The 12,285-nt window shown below is 37.6% G+C and overlaps 1 protein-coding gene across 14 annotated transcripts in view; it reads right to left on the bottom strand.

Annotated features, from left to right (window-relative positions):
- LOC126346684 (ankyrin-2-like) overlaps window positions 1–12,285 on the bottom strand; it is a 962,838-nt gene that overhangs the window by 152,037 nt on the left and 798,516 nt on the right. For all 14 annotated transcript variants that reach the window (XM_050002221.1, XM_050002216.1, XM_050002220.1 and 11 more), the window contains exons 3-9: window positions 8,351–8,483; window positions 5,353–5,516; window positions 3,669–3,824; window positions 2,768–2,896; window positions 2,351–2,548; window positions 1,167–1,463; window positions 109–306 (exon numbers count right to left, since the gene is read on the bottom strand). In XM_050002221.1, coding sequence (XP_049858178.1) covers window positions 109–306; window positions 1,167–1,463; window positions 2,351–2,548; window positions 2,768–2,896; window positions 3,669–3,824; window positions 5,353–5,516; window positions 8,351–8,483 — 1,275 coding nt within the window. The remainder of the gene's footprint in view (window positions 1–108; window positions 307–1,166; window positions 1,464–2,350; window positions 2,549–2,767; window positions 2,897–3,668; window positions 3,825–5,352; window positions 5,517–8,350; window positions 8,484–12,285) is intronic.

Here is a 12,285-nt window from a genome sequence, read left to right on the forward strand (position 1 = left end):
TACATACCCCAAAAAAAATTGTAGTTACTAATGTCAGTGTTGTGAACTACATGTCAAAACACTCATAAAAGGAGTCCACTGATTGGACTTCTCTGTCTGAACACTTACCCTAGCCTTGGCATCTACTTGAGCTCCATTCCGTAACAATATCCTGATTATGTCAGTCTGATTTGCTCTGGCTGCTAGATGCAAAGGAGTTTCTCCTCGAACTGTTGGGATATCGGGATTTGCATTATGTTGTAGAAGATAAATGACTATATTCATACAGCCCATGAAACTTGCCACATGAAGAGGTGTCAAACCCGACTGAAACATAGTGACCAAAAGTTACATATTACTCACTTATAGCCCAAGATTTTTTCTTCTTATATTCACTGGAATAAATAAATGTATTTCAAACATCAGAGCAATATGCATATGCATAGAAAATTATATGATAATTATTTGATGACACACAATGACAGTTCATACACAACGAATATAGTTGCAAAAAAGAAAATTCATCAGAAATCTCATTTGTCAACTGTATCATACTGACAGTTGCATACAGTTATAATCTACTACTGATGACTGAAAAGCATAGCAAACTCAATAAATCCATGTAACTAGTTACAATTGTGCATGCTAGGGTAATTTTAATTGTACTGGTTCTCTCATGAAAAACATTTCAAGCAAACGAATTGGGCGGGTGTATTAAAAGTTATTAATATCATGTCTTCTCTGGTGTCAATGCAATGTTAATCATTTACCATAAACTGAGTACAACTTCATGGTCACAATAATGGTTATTCTTATTCAGGTAGCTGGTGACACACAATATCACAAATTTCTAGCAGGTTCCACAATTGCAGTCACATGACAGAACGAAATCTATTTACTTCTCCTCTCGTATCTGAGAAATTGGGATAATAATAAAAATCAAACAACCTTGCTAAGACTACAATATCGAATATAGTGCTAAATGATTTCTCAGACCACTGTTGAAAAAAAAAGTGCAAATATTAGTTATCTACCCCCAATTAAATAAACACAAAAGAAATTTTTAATGTTAATACAAACAATGGAGCACTATATAATAAGCTTGAACAATCTGCTTATAGCTAGAAATTTAAATCATCTCAAGGAAATGAACTATGCCTGTACTGAAAAGAACCAAAAAGCATTACCTCTGTTGTAGCTTCAATTGAGGCATTGTACTTCAAAAGCAGTTCAACAAGTTTTATCCTGTTTTTCTTGCATGCAATATGCAGTGGTGTGAAGCCATTAAGGGCACGAGCATTTGGATCAGCCTTCCGGTCTAGAAGCAATTTGGCAACACGAACATGACCGCAGTGCGCAGCAACATGTAATGCTGTCAGGTAGTCCACAGTCACATCATCCACAGGAGCCCGATGATACAGGAGGATTCGAGCCGCATCTACATGATCTCCTTGTGCTGCCATATGAAGTGGTGCAAGACCGTTCTAAAGCATAAACATTGAATAATTGTTATAAGTACCAGCAATAATGTGTGTACTTCTTATTGAACAACACATGTAAACCAAAATAAATTAAATTTAGTGGTACACTCCATTTAGGACAGTGTTCAGGGTCTTGTCAACAGACTGCTGCTTCATTCTCTGCATGAATAATTACTGGGTGGCTGTATTAGAGTGGCATCTGCTGAATACATCAATCTTCTGATTGTTATTGCTGTGTTACAAAACAAGAACCACTACAACTTTTCAAGATACCACTCAGGATTGAAATTTGAGTTATTTTTGTGGAGACCTTTCAGGCACAAAGATAAACGCAATAATTATAACAGAAATAGACAATTTAGGTTTAGAAAAGAATAATGATCAAATGCAATCTCTGTAATCAATCTCTACAAACAATACAGACAATTAAACTTGGATGTTGAATGTTAATTTCTGCAAACACAGATTCAAACCCTGAACAGAGATTAGGCAGGAACTCTCACCTGAAGGAAAACACTAACACTTGTATACTGCAATCAGACTCCTAGCCATTAAATTTTACTGTAACTTCTGGCAACTTTTATGTAGTTGTACATCTATCTCAACTCACACTTCCAATTAGTATTTCCCTTCTGTGCTACTTGCACTGCTATATTACATGGCTTTTTAAAACTGAAGTGGTGCATGTTTTTAGTTCAAGTAGATAAACAGAGTATTGTGAAGCTATAAAATTGTTTGCTTTGGAAGTTTTATGCTCAATGAAAATTTGTCTACCTGATAAACGCTAATAACAAAATTTATAGCTTGAAAATGTTTTGAGTGCAATATAGATAAGTATTTTGTAGACCTCCCAGACAAAGATGAAAAATGTCTTCCCTCAGGACACCCACCTTAGTCTTCGAACGTATAGGAGCTTTGTTCTCTAACAACAGATCCACGACCTGATCATGTCCAGACCTAGCTGCACAATGTAGTGGTGTCAGCCCATCTCTAGTTTTTGCTTCAATATTGGCTCCCTTGTCGATCAGTAGCGACACCATATTAATCTTCCCCCACTTACAGGCTACATGAAGTGGAGTGATGTTATGCTGAAACAGAAGATACATCACATTTAAGTCAGTCTTCATAAAATATGAAAACAGTATTTCAAACAAAATATCACCAAATATTTATATCAAATTTTAGTTTTAGAATTAACTACTCGCTTCTGTGCTGGGGTGCTGTCTTGATTTTCTTTTACCTCAATTTCATAACATATGGAAAAGTAGCAATCTTAAGAGTTTTAGGAGGGATTTCAAATTATTTACCTTTGCAGAGTAGTTCACATCAGCCCCTTTTTCATACAGCAAGTTGGCAATATTTTCATTTCCATAATGAGCTGCAATGTGCAGTGGTGTGAATCCACTTTTGGATGTGACATCAGGATTATGGTCGTTCTGAAATTATGAAGTTAGTTTAATACACAGAACACATCAAAACTTTAAAACCACTAAATGATTCAAACTTCTATATTTGGTAGTAAAATGAAGTGTACCCAAACCAATGTTTTCTGCACACAGTTTATACTAAAATTCCGTTAACATTCACTACTAAACAAACTTAGAAAACTGTTTCAGGAAATCCTCTAATGTGTTTATCATTTTATCAAAATGGTTCAAACGGCTCTGAGCACTATGGGACTCAACTGCTGTGGTCATCAGTCCCCTAGAACTTAGAACTACTTAAACCTAACTAACCTAAGGACATCACACACATCCATGCCCGAGGCAGGATTCGAACCTGCGACCGTAGCAGTCCCACGGTATCATTTTATCATCATATTACTGTAACTATTCAGTCAAAACATGTATGTTCTTAAACTGGTAGAGCAGTTAACTTTTTCAACCATATCTTACAAGTTTGTACAATTTCTCATACTGACATCTTGACAAAATTGTTTCACTCTTCGAGAAAACTTCAACATGAACATGACTACTCTTCAATTTATACACGAGTTCCTGGAAAGACAGTTCATCGAACTTATGTGTACATTTTCAGCAAATCTAATTGTGTTCGCGGTTCAAGAATTTGAAGCATAAAAATATTATTTCTTGCAAGAAACAAGTAAAAAAGCCTTGATGTTTTTTATGTATTTCTTTACACTTTCCTTTATAAATACCTATGGCATCTATGTAATTTTTACTTTTACAGCACACTAATTAATCATACCTGTAACAGAAGGGCTGCTGCTTTGCAGTCATCCTTCTTCGCAGCTATGTGAAGGGCAGGGAGGCGCACTTTACCCCTTGTGTCGTTCTCAAGAAGTACAGCAACAACTTTATCATGGCCCTGCTGCATTGCAACAGCCAACGGAGTGAAACCATCCTGTAATGTACATGTGACAGGTTTTATTTCTGTTCCAGCAAATTACTTCATTTCCTACATCCAGAATATCATTGCTCACACACCTACAAGATAGTTTCCCAAAAACAAAGTTAGACCAACAGCAGTAACTCTTACCGCAAAATTTCAAAGCAAGAAGACAAGACATAGTATAACGATGGTAGCAAGAACAAAACAATACAGACCAGGACTGGCATGAAAGAGGCAAATGAAAAAGAAAAGAACGAAAGTAGGCAGCACTGGAGGCTGGAAGAACATGGTATACTACAGTGGTTGAAACAATATGCATCCTCTCAGTAACGTACAGAATATTCACCAAAATTATCACCAATCAAAGGAACAAGCTGTGTTTGGAAGAGGATTTAGCACAAAGGAACACTTGCAAGCTATGACTAAAATTGCAAAGCAGAATAATAAATATCAATTACCACTTTTCCTTGGATTAACAGATTTTGAGAAAGCTTTAGACTGAGATTCAACAAAGGCTGAACTTACAGACATTGAGAAAAAGGAAACTGACTCGAAATTTGTTAGCATATTGATTATATACCTCCCGGCTACATGTTCCATCAGACTTCATTAAGTGAATATGAAATTCAAAATTGCAAACAGAGGCTCGTAACGCAATTCTTTATGCCCAAAACTATTCTCATCCATGCAAGGAAATTTTCAGCCCCTTAAACTTGGAAAATAAAGAAGAAACATGCATTAATAAATCATATCTGAACCACCCTCAGTTTATTGATAGCAATGGACCATTTGCCTCATGTGCAGATAAATTTCAGCAATAAAATCACGACCTTCATAAATTAAATATGAAATTAGACCTGAAAATCAATTATAATAATATGATTGAATTAAGGTATAACCACCACAGTATAAATCAGCAATAAAGTCAGTTGATGACTTTGTTCAACTGGAGCATGTTTAGATGGATGTAATAAAAATAACAGAAGAGTAAACATGATTTTGAGTGTTACACAGCTTTCAAAATAAGCTTATGCTGTGTCTGAAACAGAAAGTTTACAATCAGTATGTATCACAAGCTTTGATTTACAGCAGTGACAATGGCCTTTTAAAGTGAAAAACCATTCAAAAATGGAAGGGCTTAGCAGCAAGTAATTCTGAGATGCACACTGACTATTACTACAAGAAACCGGAAAACAAAAAAACAAACAGATAAGCAAATAAACTTCAGTGGAAGATGTTCTTATGACTGCTGTAAAAATTAAATGCAGGTGAGTGGAATACACAGTCAATACTGAATGGTCAATACACTAAGGAAGTTCTTTGATGGATTTCAAGAGATAAGAAAAGATGGAGTAGATGGGCTAGTGGAAAGTGGTTAGGTGGCATTAGAAGGCAGGTTGTAGAATCACCTGAAGACAGTAATTCAGCAGTGGTTGTCACCTGGCTAATAATGAAGCTGTTTTCTGTTTTCCTTTTGAATAGTACAGAATTAATTTCTCTTAATAATAAAGTAAAATATGTATTTTTTGTGGCTGAATACCTCTGTGGCAAGACTCTGGTTGGCTCCTTTGCTTAGAAGGAATTTTACAACACCATCGTGATTTTCTTGAGCAGCCATGTACAATGGAGTGAAGCCATTCTGTGACTGTGCATTGACTGCAGCTCCACTCTTAACCAGAAGTTTCACTACCTCTTCCTGCCCAGCTGAAACAAACAAATAAGAATAATAGTAATGGGAATGGATGGATCTGAATAGAAAATATATGTTTAAAAGAAAATTCCACTCTCCTTGCAGACCAAGTTTTGGATGGTGGACAGGTATAACAAATAAAACATTATCACAAAAATGAGCTTCTAAACACTGTAAATAACCATATATGCTAGTAGACATATCTGCAGTCAAACAGCATCTACTATGATGAGAGGAGTACAACAGGTGTCAGGTGGCTATGGCCAGGAAACAGCCACCACGAGTTTGGACCTCTGCAACCACCGAATCATCATCCAACACCAAGTCCTCTTCCCATAACTTGGCACATTTCTGCCAGTGAACCACCTCCAGGATCACTCCAGCAGTAGCCAAATTCCTGCCCTAAGGGGCAGCAAGTAGATCATGACCGGATAAAGTACAACAGCCACCCTCCTACGCTGGTGGGGCTGACTTGGCACCTCACACCTTCACTCGCAGGTGAGAGTTCCTCTTGCGGCGGCTGTAATCCCCTATGAGATTTCAGGCAGGCTTCTGCATTGCTGCCACAAGTAGCCATGCTGCATCTAAGTGGAGTGTGCACTGTTGAGCGATCTTCTGGTTGTCAGCATTCCTGGGTGCAGATATGCTGGCCTGCTCCTCGGTCAACAACTGGCTGTCACAGCGCACCACGAGTCCATCGTGCTAGGTGCTAAAGGGGGCATGGCCACTATGCTGCAGTATTACTAGTATAATAGCTCGAATGTCAACCAAATATTTTACTTTTTGATATTGTTTTCCTGAGCTATGAATGCTCTGCACCCTCACCACAATTCACCACCACATTCCACCCCAAAAACACAAGTGGCTGCGCCACTTCATTACATTAATTATATTATATTTCCAACAAAATAAACTAAGGAAGCTTCATAATGAATATTCACTGACAAACCACCAACTCTTCTGCTCACAAAGCAAAGATTGGTTGAAAAAAGTGCTGAAAGGCTAACACCCACTTTAAACCTGGGGTCTCACACTTTTTCAGAGTGTCTTGAATAGCATATATTATACGAACTCTTAAAACTTTTCTTTCTCTTGCTGTTACAATACATTCTTACAGCCATGAGGTTAGAGGATTTGAAAATTTCCAGTTTTCATATAACTGATTCTGTGAATTTGGGAGCTAAATTTGTACAGAAAGTATACTAAAAGATATTGTACATCTAATAATTGATTGTTTTAACTCAACATTTTTTTTGAAGGGAGATTACTTTGCTACATAAAAGGTACTTCACTGATATAACCAAAATATGTATTTTTGTATGATTAATATAAAAGATTCCACCTTTCTGATTCAACAACATGAAATTACATTACAAGACAAAACTTAACACATCACATCAATAAACATAATGAGTTGTTTGCATAGTTGTTTTACATAATTTAAGTTTAAATAATTGTTTTCCAAAGCTAGATTTTTAGGGACATTTGCGTGTAGTGTTACCTAGGTAAGCATTCAAAGAGATCATTGGGGGAAACATCCCAAAACATCCTCAAATTGGATGGTAGAAAGAACTCTTAACAACCTAGGACAGAACTCGGTAGTTGTTTCCCAGTTTGACACATTATTTTGCAGCCATGAACACAGACTGCTGAATCTGTAATTCTATAACTGCATCAAGAGCTGTGTTGCACTCCACAAAGAGTTTGAGAAAGTCCTGATTCCTAAAAACAGGAGAAACTTTCTACCTTGAAACTCTTCATTTTTTCCCACCTCGATTTTACTGATGCATTTTGGTCCACAGATGAAGCACAGATGGCACACCTATGGTACTGCAAAACCATGCTACTACAACCGTCTTCTCTTATTCCCTTCTCCCCCTTTGAGAGCATATAAACATACAGCAGTGCCTTACAATTTCACATGCTGTCAACTTTCACAAGCATTTTCTTATTGTTTCACAAGATATCTCTATGTTTTATTTACTTTTTTACAAATGCTCCACTTCAAATTCAGGGAAAGCCAATTTAGGAAATTTAAGTAAAACACACACACACACACACACACACACACACACACACACACACACACAGAGAGAGAGAGAGAGAGAGAGAGAGAGAGAGAGAGAGAGAGAGAGAGAGAGCTGCGAGTTGCATCTGTGCAAGAATGTGTGTGTGTGTGTGTGTGTGTGTGTGTGTGTGTGTGTGTGTGTGTTTGTACGTTCTATCTCCAACAAAGGCCTTGTTGTCTGAAAGCTCATTTTCTGACAGTCCTTTTGTTGCACCTATCTGCAACTCACAATCTCCGCTATATGGTGGGTAGCAACTACCCTTTTCATAATATTGTTACATCCCATTCCGGATTTTCCACTGTTAAAGGGTGAGTAGGGTTTAACATCCCATCAACATCAAGGCCATTAGAGATAGATACTACAGGAAAGACAGTGTATCATATACAGTCTTACTCTTAACACTCTAAGTGGGATGTTCCACGGTAAAGCATGAAACATTACTTTCCGAACATACATTTCATGATATTGATGGTACAATCACAGTAACTGTGGTTACAGGGAGCTGTACCAACAGGTGTTTTACTCACGCAACATCCACGATAAGAGGCAAAATAATTATGGCTCATTAAGTACCCTATCTCACATACTGTATGAGGGTGAAGAGTGCAGATATCGGATAGGAATATTTACTCTCTTACTTACAGTAGTAATTATGAAAATGGTAATTTGATACTATGAAAACATTACAAATTCTAGACTAAATGTAACTCAATGTTTTAATGTTAAATTTATTCAATGAGTGAATATTTTAGTTCAAAAAAGAGCCACATAACATTTACCAAGTGATGCGATATGAAGAGCTGTATTGCCTTTCTTTGTGGCTGCATCAACAGTTGCTCCTCGTTTGAGTAGCTCTGATACAATTTCCAAATGGCCATCTTTTGCTGCTAAGTGGAGAGCATTTAGTCCATTCTGCAAAACAGATCATAAAATGGTATCAGAATCAAAGTACTAGTGAGAAATGCTGGGTGGGAGAAAACATCCTTCAAGGTCTTAAGGAACACTTCCAAAACAGAGATATAATAACAAGTAATGAGATGAATTAAGATAACCAGTAACTGAATAGAGGAATTGCTGAGTGGCTGATACTAAGGTAAGGGCACATTTCCTGCTGCTTCAACACAACGAACTATACTAAAAATTATGCATTTTAGACTGCTCTTTAACGTGGTATATCGCTGAAACTGCATATTTTTGTAATACCCAAGTATAAATACGAAAAGCACAAAATATGGCAAGTTATCATTGCAGGCACTGAATTCGAATGGCACCTTTTCGATTTGCTTCTAAGGCGATTCCTCTAATCACCATCTTTCTGTCAGATGATCAGAGCATAGGACACGTGATCTCGTCAGCCAATCATAGTATATATTTTTCCTTGTCACACATATTTAGCTGTTTCTGAAAGAAACCTGGTTGTGATGACAGACTGATCTGTGGCTTAGCCCAAGGCCTAGGTTAGGTTGGAAGGTGACAGTTTGGTTTCACCACCACACCACCACCAACAAATGGGGGAAGGGGGGGGGGGGGGGGGGAGGCGCAGGGGTGGCCCTGTTGTAATGGCAGACTGATTTTCTGCTTTGCCCGAGGTCTAGTATGACTGGTGGTTGACTATACATTAAGTCCTGTGCTGTGATTGGCTGACCGAAGTATTAAGAAAACAAGTAATATCAATAACAGACTGCAGCAAAGATCTCTCTAAAACGAATATTTTTACTAAAGTTTGTTGCGCCACAGTGGCACGAAATGTTACTTTTCTATATAAACCCGTTACCGATATTTGTATCCAATCAAGGGTTTTCACTTATCACAGTACTGCTTTCAGTAATATTCACTACATTTACGAAAGTTTTGTCAATAAAATTGCTAAAATCGGTTTTTAGTCACTACATTTTGCCGAACAGAACCTTACTCAGTGGTCATGTACTAACTACTGTTCTCCTCTATTTGTTAGCGTTATGCATTTGCACAGTCCACTATCGACCTAGTGTCTTGACTAATTATGCTGCCGGTACGTATTTCGCTAGATGTTATGACACATTTTGCGAAATGTGTACTGTTACAAGTGCAATAAATTTGTAGATGGAGTACCACTTTTCCTCTCAGAAGTAAAGTGGTATAAATCAAGAATTTTACCACTCCCCTTATAACCGTTTTTGGTGAAGGTGAATACCTGAGAAGGAATACGCTGTCTTTTAATCCCCATAAATGCAGTTTGTCTATAAAATATAAACATAATGTGATACAGTAAATTTGAGTCTGCTGCTACTACTCCCATTATACACTTTTCTCTCACAAATTGAGTTAAAATAATTGTTTTATAGTTGTTAATTACTGGAATGCTAGCTACCGAGCTCTCTAACAGTTCAGCAGTGCGTTCATCTACGGATTACACATAAATTGTTGTTTCTAAATGTCGAAATTTCTTAAAATGTAATTCTTATCATGTTGATATATCAAGAGGCTTTATAACTGAGCATGTCTGTTTACTCGATTTCACCGTCCACAATATCTTCTTCTGCCAAAGGGTCAACATGTCAGATACCTTAACCGAACTTGCAGTTGTCAGCTGGTTGAAGACAGCATGATGCATCCGAGGGATGTAAGGGAGAAGTGTCATCATGTCCTTCCCTTTTGTCTCGTTGACAAGACGGACAGCATTGCTGAGAGGGATGAACTTCATGGTTTCAGTATTTAATGTGAGACATCGCTACTTGATTCGTGTAGGCTTTATCCTAGACTTCAAAATGGAGAGTAAACTTCCCTTGCAAAGACAATTTCTGCTTTAATGAGATCTGTATATAACAAATCTAAAGAAAGAAAAAACGCTAATAGTTATAGCACTGCTACAATACCTTTTTGATTTTAGAGCGTAAATAAACACGCAATACAACAAAGAACAACATGACTATGAGAGGAAGAATCCATTTGGAGCTCCAAGTGGTTCCTGTGGGAGTTATTGTTATACCACTTCTCCACAACAGATTTCCGTGCACTGTGAGTAAACTGAGTGGTATGGCTCAAAAACTAAAATTTTTTTCACTTAGGCCACTTTGGTTCTCAGCGGCTCATATAGAACGGCGATACTAACGGGCAAGTCCCGCCCTATATTTACTTCAAAAATAAAAGAAAGAAAAGCCGCCTCGGTTGATTGCGTCCTTTAATTTCCAATGCCATCTGGCCACGGTAACTTGACGATTCGCGTGGTGGCTGCTGGGAATGGCTTAGCCCCAACAATACAGCTGTACAGCTGAGAGGTGGTAAGTGCAAGGCAGCGTCTGCTGCTTGCAACAATACTAGTACCATTACCCTTAACAATGTATACACTACCACTTCACATCTACGGGCAGCTTAACGTGCCGGCACGGTAACTCAGCGCGTTCGGTCAGAGGGTTAGCTGCCCTCTGTAATAAAAAAACTGAGTTAATGGAACAACGACGAACTAAAATGGGTCACACTTTTCTGGCCGTTTGCTGCAATTTTTCAGTGTGTTTCGTGACTTATATGAATAATTTCATAACATAGCATCACCGGTGCGTGCAAGCTTATAGTAGGAAAGTAATCATAATATATTACAAGAAATCATACGTAACGAATCAGTAAGACGTAATTTAACTTGATAAATAGCTGTTTCCGAAACTACCCAAAGAAATTTTAATTTTTTCGTTATATCATACTTAAATAAATTTCTTGTACTTACGTTAAGCAATTATTCAATGTCAAAAGAAAGGATACTGCTAATTAGGTAAGACAAATAATACTGCCATTGTAATCTTTTTATTTCAGTTCCTGGATTTTTAAAAAAAATGCTAGAATGAGTGATGGAAGAAAGCGACTTAGTGGAGCTGAGGATAAAAAAAAGGCCAAAATGAAATAAGAATAACAAGAAGAGATTATCTGCGAAACGATACAAATTGACAGTTTTTAAAAGTGGAGGCGAAGTAGTGCTGAATGACCAAGAACTTCTGTAACGTCCACTGATACAATATAATCTGGAAAAGATGAAACGGATTTGTACTCTGCAGCCCACAACAACAGTCATCTATTGAACAACCTACTTTTGAAAAAAATGAATATTTTTGGAATCATCAATAAATACAACAATTGAAGGTGCGTCTCAGAATCAGACGTTAAGTAACGACCGAGTGCAAACAACAGTAAATCTAAACAAAGATCCGGTTTTATGTGAAATCAACGATACCTTGAGGGAGATTACCGGTATCGCAAGGTACGGCTTCTCTGAAGGTGAAAAAAATGCGCGATTAGCCTCATTTCTTGCCGCTGAGTATCTTCCGAAGAAAAATGAAAAGTAATGAAATCAATGACCGAAATTGGCTGATTTATTCTGAATGTAAAGGATTTGTGTACTGCGGCCCCTGTTTGGCATTCATCCCATTGGAGATTAAGACTCAGTTTGAGATCAAAGGATTTACTGACTGAAAAAACTCGAAAGAACTCGAAACACTGGGCATAAATACTGAAGACTGTCGTGGACAATCAAATGCCAATGCTGCGAACGTGTCTGGCCTGTATAATGGCTTGCAGGCTAAAATTCAAAGCCAGTCACCATTTGCTTTTTGCGTTCCGTGTTCTGTCCTCTCTTTAAATTTAGTGACAACTACAGCTGCTGAATCTTGCACAGAAGGTTGTCAGTTTCTTCATGTTGCGTCAAGATTTGTTTTATAATTCGACACATCTGTGCCAAAAATTAATG

This window comes from Schistocerca gregaria, chromosome 1, assembly GCF_023897955.1.
Source record: "Schistocerca gregaria isolate iqSchGreg1 chromosome 1, iqSchGreg1.2, whole genome shotgun sequence".
Classification (NCBI taxonomy): domain Eukaryota; kingdom Metazoa; phylum Arthropoda; class Insecta; order Orthoptera; family Acrididae; genus Schistocerca; species Schistocerca gregaria.